At 44.4% G+C, this 14,193-nt stretch overlaps 1 protein-coding gene across 9 annotated transcripts in view; it reads right to left on the reverse strand.

Annotated features, from left to right (window-relative positions):
- Nucleotides 1–14,193, reverse strand: part of ITPR2 (inositol 1,4,5-trisphosphate receptor type 2) — a 264,276-nt gene that overhangs the window by 147,041 nt on the left and 103,042 nt on the right. For all 9 annotated transcript variants that reach the window (XM_035127537.3, XM_035127538.3, XM_088652318.1 and 6 more), the window contains 4 exons: nt 9,696–9,846; nt 3,307–3,500; nt 2,313–2,445; nt 672–729 (listed from right to left, as the gene is read on the reverse strand). In XM_035127537.3, coding sequence (XP_034983428.1) covers nt 672–729; nt 2,313–2,445; nt 3,307–3,500; nt 9,696–9,846 — 536 coding nt within the window. The remainder of the gene's footprint in view (nt 1–671; nt 730–2,312; nt 2,446–3,306; nt 3,501–9,695; nt 9,847–14,193) is intronic.

The following is a 14,193-nucleotide window of genomic DNA, read 5'->3' on the forward strand; positions in this document are numbered from 1 at the left end:
TGCGCTTCTGCGCATGCGCCGACCACGCGCGCCGCTTCTGCACAGGTGCAGAACGTGCGCACGTCGAAAAGACTTCCGGGTTTGCCGACTTTGGAAGTCAAAACCTTCGGAAGTCGAGTCATTCGGATGTCGAGGTACCACTGTATAATATAACCAGCAAATAAATACATTTTTTTTTAAAAAAAAATCAAATATTCAGTCTATATCTACTAGATAGAAGCTACTGTGCTTCAAGGCTGAATCATTAAAATGTTTATAAAGCATTCTACAAATTAAAAGTTCTACCACAGAAGTAGCAGTACATCAGCAAGCAGGAGAAAGGGGAAAGAGTAAATAGGTAGTGTTTGCTAGTATTACAAAGCAGGAGGGTGGGGGGGGGGAGGCGAAGTTGGCGAAGAAGAAGAAGAAGAAGAAGAGTTTGGATTTGATATCCCGCTTTATCACTACCCAAAGGAGTCTCAAAGCGGCTAACATTCTCCTTTCCCTTCCTCCCCCACAGCAGACACCCTGTGAGGTGGGTGGGGCTGAGAGACTTCAGAGAAGTGTGACGAGCCCAAGGTCACCCAGCAGCTGCATGTGGAGGAGCGGATTCCCCAGATTCCCCAGATTCCGAGTCTACCACTCTTTAACCACTACACCACACAATAAATGGAAGGAATTTTAGAGCTTACCTGCCAGCAAACATAGTTTCTGCTTCAGCAGCAATTTCATCTATGTTAGGAACAACTCCTATGAAATTAGATTTTGGTAGAGTTAGCAATACAAAAATTACTACGCCCCTTACTTATTTTGTCCTAGGAATGAATGACCAACAGCGACTGGTATGACACAAAAAAAGAAATCAAAGGACACTATCACCACATTGTCCAAGGATGAAAGCAACTCACTCACTAGCCTTTTGACCACAGCGCCTCACCTGTGCTTGGTCACATAACCCACAAATAAAGGTAAAGGTAAAGGGACCCCTGACCATTAGGTCCAGTCGTGACCGACTCTGGGGTTGCGTGCTCATCTCGCATTATTGGCTGAGGGAGCCGGCTTATAGCTTCCAGGTCATGTGGCCAGCATGACAAAGCCGCTTCTGGCAAACCAAAGCAGCACACATGGAAACGCCGTTTACCTTCCCGCTGTAGCGGTCCCTATTTATCTACTTGCATTTTTGACGTGCTTTCGAACTGCTAGGTTGGCAGGAGCTGGGACCAAGCAACGGGAGCTCACCCCATCGCAGGGATTCGAACCGCCAACCTTCTGATCAGCAAGCCCTAGGCTCAGTGGTTTAACCCACAGAGCCACCTGGGTCCCCAACCCACAAATAGAAAGCAATAAATAAAAATAGGGCAACTAAACTTCAAGTTACTGAACAAAACAGAAAACCTACATACGATCCAATTCTTAGAATGCGTGTTCAGACAATACTCAACCTCTGGACACATGCAGCAGGCACTTTCTCCTCCACCAATCATCATACCTAGAACGTAACAACTGAACTGGAAAAGAAAGTCCCTGATTCTGTTATCTGACTTTGCATTACAAAGCCAAAGAGATTTCACCATCAAATAAACGCAGTGCCTATTACATTCTCTGTACAATTGGAGAATGTGGGTCAAAGAGCAGGCATACAAGTCCCCAAACTGATTTGCAATTTTCCCACATGTGCAAGCGAGGCAGCAGTCTGGAGGACAGCCAAAAGAGACCGGGCCTTTTCAGACATAGCTTAAGGTTACCAGATGTCCCCATTTCACAGGGACAGTCCCCGGATTTACAAATCAGTCTCGTGACAAAATCCTATCATTCCTACTGAAGCTAAAAAGTGTCCCCGGATTCACTGGGGGGGGGGGGACTGGTAACCTTATCATAGCTCCCCATCTATCTATGGAATACCTTCCCCAGGGAGGCTTGCCTGCAGCCAACATTGACATTTTTGTGTGTGTCAGTCAAAGATGATTCTCTCCTGCCAGGCATTTGACCATAAATTTCCCACAGGGCTATTGGTTTGGAGGTAAAGCCTAAGGCCAGAATGTGTGTGGAGGAATTTGTTTTACAATCTGACCACCATCTCAACTATATTAAATTGATTTTCAACATTGCACTCTTAGCTGGATTTAATTTTTTCATAAGTCATTCAAGACTTTTGTTGGAAACAACTCATAAACTGAGTAATGTCTGAGACATTGTCAGAATTGTCCAGCCATTATCTCCAAATTTCCCCCACATTTGAGTTTCTGAACATTTTGCCTAAACTAGTAGATGAATGCAACACTTACTGAAAGGAATCATCATTATGTTGAATTATTCTGCTTTAATAACAGTACCTGATGTGAGAATTGGTGTGTCAGGGGGAGATGGCACTGAACTATCAACATTTTCACTGCTCTCTCCAAATTCTTTCTTGTAGATTGACAGCATGTACGATATTCTGTAGTCAAGCCGAACACTAAGAATAAACTACAAAGGAAGAGGTTGACACAACACATTTCTGAACCTCTGTGCAAGTTTTCTGAAGCATTTGAAGATGATTTGCTTGTGAAATCAAGGTTATTATTGTTGCCTTAAAAGGTATGTAATAAAATGCAGTATTTCAAAAGATCACACATCTTTTGAAAACTGCAGTTAGCAGATCTGTTAATAGAAACTGTCTTCTACAGTGCAAATAAATTGGGCACTGTAACCAGGAATAGGGGAGCAATTTGATTTTCCTTGCATTTTAATGAGAAACTACCTAATTCACACTTCTCACACCAGAATGTGCACTGATACACAGCTATCCTTCAAAAGTCACACTTCTCAAAATTCTGTGTTGCAGTTCTTCAACCAGTGTGTACAAAAATGCATATTTTAGGGAAATGTGTACAATAAAATGCACTCCTTAGGGAAAATAACAAAAATATAATGTATTGGGATATAATGTATTTGCCACTTGCAAAAAGTGCATATTGGTTAAAATTTCGTACAAAAATGTGTATATTAGAACTGCACATTAAAATTTTCATGAGGATTTTAAATAAACAAAGAAACCGCAAATTGATGTAGAAATGTACAAATGTGGAAAACAGAATTGAAAATTGAAAAACTGAGAAACTGGGAGAAATTGAAGTTGCCAAATTAGTCTATTACTAGCCATAACTCTAGTGGAAACTAACTAACTGGTGAGATGGCCTTGTGCTAAAGTCAAAACCCCACACCACAGTTCAAAAACTGGAGTCACCATAATCACAAGCCTTCATGCACATGCCTTGATGTTACAGTACTTAATATATATTGTTGATGCTTTGTTTCATTTTAAAATTTTAAAGTAAAGGTCTTTACCTGTAAAATCTCAATGATTTTTAATTTGGTGTCCATCACAGTGACATCTTCACTCTCTACAATGCTGGCCTGCTTGCTTGGGTGGACACTTGGGGGTACATCAGGCACAGAAAGAGGAAAAATAGAGCCTCTGCTGAGGACCATTTGAGTCATCATCTCTCCCACACCATGAATGGTTCTCATAACATTGTTTCCTATGTACATGAAATATAAAAACAGAAAGTTGTCACTCTGATGGACAATTGCCTCTCTGGGAGCCATATGACTGAAAAAAGAGGATATTAAATTTAAATATATATCTATATATATATATAAATGTAAAAATCATGAAAGTGTGTGTTCCACTTTTCTCCGTAACCGCTTGACCGATCGTCCTGAAATTCTGACACAACGATCCAGGCCACTCCCTGAGCATTGTTGGAAAAGAAAATCCCTCAAATCTCACACCTGGGCAGGTATAAACCTGGTTTATCACCAAGTCAAACAGCGCCCTCAAGTGGTGTTATTCCCTCAGCTCCTCCTCCTACACCCCTCCCTTCCTGTGAAATCTACACCACACCCACAAACCAAATGACATCATCAACCAAGCAACTGAAACCACCAAGGCGGCCATTATCAGACCCCTAGGCCCCTGCCAGGCTGCTAGGCCCCCACTAGGCCCGGGGGGGAGAGGGCGAGCGCCTGGGTCGCAGGTCGCAGCACGGCCTTTGTTTTATGTAGCCCCCTGCCAGGCTGCCAGGCCCCCACTAGGCCCGGGGGGGGGAGAGGACAAGTGCATGGATCACAGGCTGCAGCACAGCCTTTGTTTTGTGTAGGCCCCTGCCAGGCCCCCACTAAGCCCGGGGGGGGGATAACCCACAGCATCGCACTTGGTGGCACAGCAAGGGGTTTTTACTTTAAAATTTAGCACCACTACCCCCCCAAAATCCCCCACCAAATAACCACAAGACAAAAATAAATACCATCCTTCAAAACGTCATGAGATACGCCGGTCACGGAGAGGGGGGGTGAACAAACAGAATAGATCATGGATTAGGACACGTGGGGGCAGTCACAGGGATTAGCCACAACAACGTGCCAGACACACAAACACCGCCTCCACCATGAGATCCTGTAAAACAGGGGGACTCTGAGCCTCAGGGGGATCTGAAGGGGGCCTATTACCCTCCATTTGACAGACTAACGCACAGCAACCCACAAACCCCGCCTCCACCACGAGATCCACCACTCACATCCGGCAGAGGTGTTGAAGACCAAACCAACTGAAAACAGGTAGGTAGCCGTGTTGGTCTGACGTAGTTGAAACAAAATAAAAAAATCCCTTCCAGCTGCTGGAAGGAATGTTTTTCTTTTGTTTCAACTGAAATCAGGCCTTTTCCAGCAACAAGGCCCAACATTGCCAAGTGGAGGTAGGGGTCTGCCTGGGGGGGGATGGGGGGCCGAATAGGGAGCAGGGATACGTAATGAGTCAGAACAGGGGGGGGGACACAGGGATGAAACCTGCCCTCTCCATAGTATCTCGCCTCGACTCAGGGGGACTCTGAGGCTCAGGGGGATCTGAAGGGGGGCTATTACCCTCCATTTCACAGACTAATGCACAGCAATGTGTGCAGGGCCAGCTAGTCTATTAATAAAATAGTCCAATGCTCCAAGCACATCTACATGATCAAATGTTCTTGCCGAGTCGACAAGTTGAGTTAACTGAAGATCTCTTTAGCTCCCTAACCAGACTGTTCCAGTCCCTAGTTCTTCTAGAACATGATGAGTTTATGTATCAGTTCAAAAGATAAGGGGTGCTGCTGTAGGGTCTCAGAAATACAGTGGTGCCTCGCAAGACGAATTTAATTCGTTCCAGGACTGAATTCGTCCTACGAAAAATTCATCTTGCGAGTCCCGGTTTCCCATAGGAATGCATTGAAACTTAATCAATGTGTTCCTATGGGCTCCGGGGGACTTGCGGCGGCATGGGACGGGGCTTCGGAGAAGGTGCAGCGCTTCTCCGAAGCCCTGTCCGATGCCGGCTGTGTGCGAGGCGGGGGGGGGGAGAAGCGCTTCTCCCCGCCGCCTCCCGCCTGCCTTCCCCGGCATGGAACAGGGCTTCGGAGGTCTCCGAAGCTGTGTCCCATGGCGGCTGTGTGTGGTGAGGCGGTGGGGGGGGAGAAGCACTTCTCCCCGCCGCCTCCCGCCTGTCTTTCCCAGGGGACGGAGCCGAAGCGCTGCGGGCACTACTTGCCCCCACCTGTCTTCCCCGAGCCAAGGGGAAGACAGGCAGGGATAGCCATCACACTACCGCGCTTCAGCTCCGTCCCCCCTGGCAAAGGAAGATCAGCTGACAGCTTCCCGTGCTGACAGCTGATCTTCCTTTGCCGCCTTCCCGCGCTACATTCTATGGCCACGCTTCGCAAGATGAAGTGGTGGTCATAGAAAACCTCGTTGTCTTGCAAATGCCTCACACAATGCAAAACTCTTTCGTCTTGTGAGTTTTTCATTGTACGAGGCATTCGTCTTGCGAGGTACCACTCAGGGCCGGTGCTAGGGTTTTTGCGCCCTAAGTGAGATCACCTTCTGGCGCCCCCCACCCATTAATAAAAAATAAAATAAAATAAATAGAAAATAGAAAAAATACAAATAAAAAATAGGAAAAAATAAAAAGTAGAAAAAACAAAAAACAAAAATAAAATAAAAAACAATTGATCCTCTCCTTCTCCTTCCCCTCCTCTTCCTCCTCCTCCTGCCTGCTTCCTCGCAGCCACTGCGGGACGAGCTGCCCAAGCGAGGAAGCCATGGAGAGGCGAAGGCGGGATGCTCCCTCACAGCCGCAGCCGCCGCTCGGGGCCAACGCCGCCTCATCCTCCTCCCCGAGCTTGGCTGTGGCGGCGGCGGCAGCGCTGTGAGGGGGCGAGGCGGCGGTGACGCCCAGACGCTCAGCGCTGAGGTGCGCTGAGCCTCCAACCGCCGCCGCCGCTTCGCCCCCTCTCAACACTCTGAATGGTAATTATATAATCTTTTTTAACACTAGCATTCTCTTCAAACTTCACGATCCTCAGAATCATTCATGAAGACTCCTTGTCTTCCTTGTTATGCTGTTTCTTTAAGCAAGCTTGCAAATATCCATTTTCCCAGACTGAATCTTCCTGCTACTGCTCTTGCCCCCTTAACACTATCCCTACTAAGTACTGGAGGAAGAGTGAAGCTTATACCTGTGGAACTTTAAAATGTTATCCTTAATACATTCCCCTCCCAATATTCAGCTAGGACCATTCATATCCTCTTCTGTCCTTCATGTTACCAGATTCATTCTTCTTAATGAAGCACATTCAGTTTTTATAATGTATCAACAACATGAAATTCAGAGTTACTTCTTCCTTTCTCTCTGAATGTTTTGGATGTTGAGAGAACATCCTCATGTCATACCAAGGACTCAGCTACATTAGACAGAAAAGTATTGAATGCATTATTATTTGTCAATTTCCTTTTAAAACTGGGGTGCCCAGAACTGGACACAGGACTCCAAGTGTGGTCTTACCAAAGCTGGAGAGAGTAGGACAGTGGACTATGACTTCCCTATACTTCTTATTCCATGAACTACCCTGAGACACACAGGTATAGGGTGGTATATTGTTGTTGTTGATGTTTAGTCGTTTAGTCGTGTCCGACTCTTCGTGACCCCATGGACTATAGCACGCCAGGCACTCCTGTCTTCCACTGCCTCCCACAGTTTGGTCAAACTCATGTTGGTAGCTTTGAGAACACTGTCCAACCATCTTGTCCTCTGTCGTCCCCTTCTCCTAGTGCCCTCAATCTTTCCAAACATCAAGGTCTTTTCCAAGGATTCTTCTGTTCTCATGAGGTGGCCAAAGTATTGGAGCCTCAGCTTCACGATCTGTCCTTCCAGGGAGCACTCAGGGCTGATTTCCTTCAGAATGGAGAGGTTTGATCTTCTAGCAGTCCATGGGACTCTCAAGAGTCTCCTCCAGCACCATAATTCAAAAGCATCAATTCTTCAGCAATCAGCCTTCTTTATGGTCCAGCTCTCTATGGTCCCCTTCATGGATCAATGCCTTGTCATGGCGAAGGGGCTTGAATAACTCAGAGAAGCTATAAGCTATGCCATGCAGGGCCACCCAAGATGGACAGGTCATAGTGGAGAGTTTTGACTAAACGTGATCCACCTGGAGAAGGAACTGGCAAGCCACTCCAGTATCCCTGCCAAGAAAACTCCATGGACAAAGACAACAGGGTGGTATATAAACTCAATTAACAACAACAACAACAACAACAACACTGATGCAGCCTAGAATAGCATTGGCCATTTTTTCTGCTGCATCGTACTGTTGACTCATGTTGAATTTGTGGCCCACCAAGACATCTAGATCCTTTTCACATGTGCTACTGGCTTTAAAATGATTTTTGTGTATCTAGGGGGGGCACTGCCCCCCAGCTTTGCCCATGCTCAGAGCAAAGGACAGGAGCCCTGGACTGCCGTCTTTTCTCTCTCTCACCAATCTATATATCACATCAGATCCAACAGGGGCCAAATCCACTGTCCATAAAGGGTTTCTGGAGTCACAGTGAAAAACTTTCTGGAAAGTGTCGTTCTCATCTGGCAATGGAAAAAAGCTCCATTCAATCTTAGTTTGAAAGGCATGCATGAATGAAACAGCAGGAAGCATAATGTGTGAATGTAGCATGGAAACATGTAGAACGCTCTTCTTGTCACATGCACACACAACGTCACAGAACTAGAGAATTAACGCAAAAGGGCAACTCAGTGATGAAGGGAGTGCAGCATCGTGTTCCAGAAGACAAGTGGCTGGTGCTTAAAAAAAAAATAAGCAGAGAGGATGAGCCTAGAGGCACAACAGAAACTGCTAAAACTGCATTGTGGGGGAATATGCAGTGGTCTTGTGAATCATTGACCTGGAATTGCACAGCAGCACCTTCAGGTCATGTGGGTGTCCCTTGTTGATTCCAGCATCCACTCGGTCAAGACCAGACCCGGAGGCAGGGATAGTCTTCAAATGACTAAACCTGCCTCCTTGGTAATGACATAGTCTGGTTTTAGCGTAACTCCTCCTCCTACCGGTGATCACTGAGATTGGGGGTCCCAGTGCACCCCACCCCCCGTGGAACCTGCCTCAGCCATTCTGTTGGCTGAGGCCCACTCCAACTAAACATTTGGAAAAACTTTCTGACCGCAAGAGCTGCTCAGGCGTAGAACAGACTCCCACAAGAGGTGGTGGACTCTGCTTCCTTGGAGGTTTTTAAGCAGAAGTTGGCTGGCCATCTGTCATGGATGCTTTAGCTTTAGCTGAGATTCCTGCATTGCAGGGGATTGGACTAGATGATCCTTGGGTCTCTTCCAACTCTAAGATTCTATGATTTTCCCATTAAAATCCTTTCATTTTATCCACCATTCCTTCTCAAATTTCAGTTTTCTTTATTTCCCCACCTTGTTGAGCTAAGCCCATAACACTTGCTATTATTATTCAACACAAGTGGGAACCGAAACCAAGTATTGCAGTGTGGAGTGTTCCTGTTCAACCAGCCGCATCATCCCTTTCCAATCCTTGTCCCTTATTCCTGCTTTTCCATTCCTCCACTCCAAACAAAATTATGCATTCTATGACCACGGAACATGCTGAGTTTCTATCAGGCTGTTTTTGGCTTGGGGTTTATTTGTTTGCCCCCTTAGGTTCCTTCTCCTTGAAACTTTTCTATACCTTTTCAATTGCACTGGCAGGAGCCCTGGAATGTTTGTGTTGTGCTGACCTTGCCATTGCCTCACCCCATCCCCACCTCTACCTTCCAGTAAGTGGCAGCAATGTGACCAGGGGAGCAACAGGGTCCCATCATGCCATCCACTACTGCTAAATAATCTTACAGGTATCAAGATTTTGGCAATGCTTCTGTTCCCTCTCAGTGAAAGTAAAATAACGGGTCAGTCAGGCATGAATACATCTTCCTTCTATCTCTTATTTAGTAGTCATCTGCTGAGAGATTTTATCCATAATTACCGTAATATTATTTTCAACAGATCCTAAACTATAGTCAAAGGATGTTCATCTAATGTGTGTCTTACTAATTTTTAAATTAATAGATGTGCCATTATTTGCATGACCCAAAGTATCTAATTTTAAGGTTAAAATAATTCAAAACAAGAAGACATACTGCCAATTTTTATTTGGTGTATTTATTTCCTTTTATTTAGTCAATTATAAGCTGTCCTTCAGTAGCAGGGTTCTCAGAATGGCATACAATTTATTTTATGGGAAACACACACCTCAAGCCATTGGGGGAAATAAAGAGCAGAACCTTTAATGAATGCAAGGTATTACTAAGTAATGTATTATGTGTTGCAAATAATTTTCTATTCCCCCCACACTCACCTCCATCTTGAAATTTGCTTAATCTTTCAAAGTATGATGACATAGGCATTTGTACAATATCAAGGATAGCCAGTAATGTTCTAGTCAGTCTGAGTAGCTCACTGAAGCTATAAAAACCAAAGTATATAAGATTGCGAGCCAGGTGCACAACCTAAAGAAAAGGAAGAGGGGGGGGGATAGGTCAGGAATATCAATAGAAAGAAAGAGGTCCCAACATTTAACTAGCGATGAATGGACCCACGTGGCTGCCCTCCAGAACTACCGGTAATCTAAATTTTGTGGTTATCTTCTGGAGATTAACAGAAATCAATCCAAACTATGGATTTGACCCAGAACAGAGTAGAGCCCTATCTCCTACTATGAACTGTTGACATAGCTGCACACCAATCAATGGCTTTCAGTTTCCTCTCCTTTCCTACATAAACACAATTTACTGAGGAAAAAGGAGGTGATGGGGAGACCAGGAATACCCTGGCAAATAAATCCCCATCAATTTCAATGTCCAAAGGTCAGTGTCTGCAGGGGTATTCTGACACCCTTCACCACCATGCCCTTCTTCACTTGTAAGTTGTAAGTGTTACAGCAGGGACAAATTACAGGTCCATTTCTGATGAGGCTAGATGTTATCCAAAAAGAGACCAGGTTTGATACCATCAAATAAAAAAAATGCATATCTGAAATGCATTTTTCAGATATGCATCCTACACTAAATTATATGATGGTAGAATCAGTCTATGAAAGGGCAGTATTCCTAGTCCCTGCCTGTCTAAATAGTCCCCATGCTGGAGCAGCCTTTCCCTACCCTTCCTTGTTCAAAGATACCACCCCAAACCCTACCAAAGTTTTCATAACCTCCAAAAGGCACCTGCAGAAAATTCTATCAGCTGATACAGGTTTAAACAAGAACCAGAAAGATAAAAATGTGCCACTTTCTCAGCACTTAAATTTTGTCACACCCACACATACAAACATACTTCTGCAGGATGGAGCTGAAAACAACTGATGTGGCCACTGCAGGTTGGTCACTTATATTGCTGTTTTTGATTAAAGCTGACATGCTGCAATCATTAGGAATTATGCAAATTCAACAACATTTGCATAGATTTGCTATTTGGTATAATTTATTCTATTTCTTCCAGTTATGTGGAGAGGTATGAAGCTATGCAGGGCACTAGAGCCCTGTCCCTAGAAACAATGGAAATTTATTTTTTATTTGTAAAAACATTTCTGTCCAAACATTTTATGTATAAAAAATATCACAGTGGTTAATAAAATCGTTAAGTTAAAAACAAGTTTAAAGTAAAAAAGTACAGTAAGGAAGTTAAAAACAAATATCAATAGATCCTTGTGGGGGGTGTTATTTGGGTTAGGGACTGGGGAGAATGGCACCTGGACCTGCAAAAAGGAGAGTTTAGGAGAAAGGCTTGATCTCGCTTTGTTGCCAAATCAGCCTCACAAACTTATGGAACAATAAAAAACGCTCCTGCAGATTATTTCAGTGATCAAGCTGAAATAAGGGTTCAGGTGATCTCTGAGGTATCCTGAACTCAAGTTATTCAGGGCTTTGTAAACCTTGAACCTGGCTCAGGGGCAAATGGTTAGCCAGTGCAGCTTTTTAAATAATGGTGTCACATGTTCTCGATCAAAAGCTCCCAACAACAACTTGGCTGTAGCGTTCTGCACCAGCTGGAGCTACTGAACCAAACCCAAGGGCTGCCCCATATAGAGCACATTACAGTAATCTAGCCCTGAGGTTACCAACACATGGTTCACAGTGGTCACGCTATCGCCGTCCAGGAACTGCTGTAGCTGGTGAACCACAGGTGAAACTCGAAAAGTTAGAATATCGTCAAAAAGTTCATTTATTTCAGTAATTCAACTTAAAAGGTGAAACCAATATAGGAGATAGGCGCATGACATGCAAAGCAAGATATGTCAAGCCTTTATTTGTTGTAATTGTGATATTATGGCATACAGCTGAAGAAAACCCCAAATTCACAATCTCAGAAAATTAGAATAGTGTTTAGCTACTCAATCCATAACCCCTGCAAAGGGTTCCTGAGCCATAAAAGGGCTTTTATGGGTATGTCCGTAGCAAAAGGAAGAATAAGGAAACAGTGTGGTCACATAGAGGAGAAGATGGTGAAATGCGAACAGGGGACAGAGAAAGGGCAAAACTCCTCAATGCCTTCTTTGCCTCAGTCTTCTGCAAAAAAAGAAAACAATGCCCGACCTGAAGAATATGGAGCAGATGATTCAGCAGGGGAAACACAGCCCAGAATAAGTAAGGAGGTAGTATAAGAATACTTGGCTAGTTTAGATGTATTCAAGTCTCCAGGGCCAGATGAACTACATCCAAGAGTATTAAAAGAACTAGCAGAGGTGATTTCAGAACCACTGGCAATAATCTTTGATAATTCCTGGAGAACAGGCGAAGTTCCAGCAGACTGGAGGAGGGCAAATGTTGTCCCTATTTTCAAAAGGGGGGAAAGAGTGGACCCAAACAATTACCGCCCAGTCAGCCTGACATCAATACCAGGAAGGATTCTAGAGCAGATCATTAACAAACGGTCTGTGAGCACCTAGAAAGAAACTCTGTGATCACTAAAAGCCAGCATGGGTTTCTGAAAAATAAGTCATGTCAGACTAATCTGATCTCATTTTTTGACAGAATTACAAGCCTGGTAGATGAAGGGAACACTGTGGATGTAGCCTATCTTGATTTCAGCAAGGCCTTTGACAAGGTGCCCCATGATATTCTTGTAAAGAAGCTGGTAAAATGCGGGCTAGACAATGCTACCATTCAGTGGATTTGTAGCTGGCTTACTGACCGAACCCAAAGGGTGCTCATCAATGGCTCCTCTTCATCCTGGAGAGTAGTGACTAGTGGGGTGCCACAGGGTTCTGTCTTGGGCCCAGTCTTATTCAACGTCTTTATAAATGACTTGGATGATGGGCTTGAGGGCATCCTGATCAAGTTTGCAGATGACACCAAATTGGGTGGGGTGGCTAATACCCCAGAGGACAGGATCACACTTCAAAATGATCTACAGATTAGACAACTGGGCCAAAGCAAACAAGATGAATTTTAACAAGGAGAAATGTAAAGTACTACACTAGGGCAAAAAAAAAATTTGAAAGGCACAAATACAGGATGGGAGACACCTGGCTTGAGAGCAGTACATGTGAAAAGGATCTAGGATTCTTGGTAGACCACAAACTTGACATGAGTCAACAGTGTGATGCAGCAGCTAAAAAAGCCAATGTAATTCTGGGCTGCATCAATAGGAGTATGGCATCTAGATCAAGGGAAGTAATAGTACCACTGTATTCTGCTCTGGTCAGACCTCACCTGGAGTACTGTGTCCAGTTCTGGGCGCCACAGTTCAAAAAGGATACTGACAAGCTGGAACGTGTCCAGAGGAGGGCAACCAAAATGGTCAAAGGCCTGGAAACAATGCCTTATGAGGAACAGCTTAGGGAGCCGGGTATGTTTAGCCTGGAGAAGAGAAGGTTAAGGGGTGATATGATAGCCATGTTCAAATATATAAAAGGAAGAGGATGATATATATATAGAAGAGGGTGAAAGTTGTTTTCTACTGCTCCAGAGAAGCGGACATGGAGCAATGGATTCAAACTACAAGAAAGAAGATTCCACCTAAACATTAGGAAGAACTTCCTGACAGTAAGAGCTGTTCGGCAGTGGAATTTGCTACCAAGGAGTGTGGTGGAGTCTCCTTCTTTGGAGGTCTTTAAGCAGAGGCTTGACAGGCATATGTCAAGAATGCTTTGGTGGTGTTTCCTGCTTGGCAGGGGGTTGGACTGGATGGCCCTTGTGGTCTCTTCCAACTCTATGATTCTAAATGGTCTCTCAGTCTGCTTCCACCTAACTTTCCATTAATGTGCTTTGATACAACACATTGGGAACATCCAAGTTCTTTTGCAATTACCTTTTGAGGCTTTCCCTCCTTATGGAGGTCTCAATGATGGTTTTCTGCACAACTGGTCAGGTCAGCAGCCTTTCCCATGATTGTGATTCCTACTGAACCAAACTCCCCAAACTTCCCAAAGATCACACACAACATATTCATACAGGTATTAAATAACACTGGGGAGATAATAGTGCCCTGGAGAACCCAATGGCACAAGTGTCAACAGGCTGAGAAACACTGACTCAGTGATACTTTCTGGATACAACCTTGATGATAAAATCAGAACCATTGTAATACAGTGCCTCTGATGCCCATATCACTAAGTCGGTCCAGAAGGATACCATGGTCAATGGTATCAAAAGCCACTGAGCAATCAAGCAGAAGTAACAGGGTCACACTCACTCTGTCCCTCTCATGATGAAGATCATTCATCAGGGCAACTAAGGCCAATTCAGTTCCAAAACCAGGTTTGAACCCAGATTGTAGTGCATCTAAAATAATCAGTCTCTTCCAGGAATAACCTTCTCCACCACCTTTACCAAGAAAGGGGTGTTAATTGGTCTATA

The sequence above is a fragment of the Zootoca vivipara genome, chromosome 9 (assembly GCF_965207765.1).
Source record: "Zootoca vivipara chromosome 9, rZooViv2.hap1.1, whole genome shotgun sequence".
Classification (NCBI taxonomy): domain Eukaryota; kingdom Metazoa; phylum Chordata; class Lepidosauria; order Squamata; family Lacertidae; genus Zootoca; species Zootoca vivipara.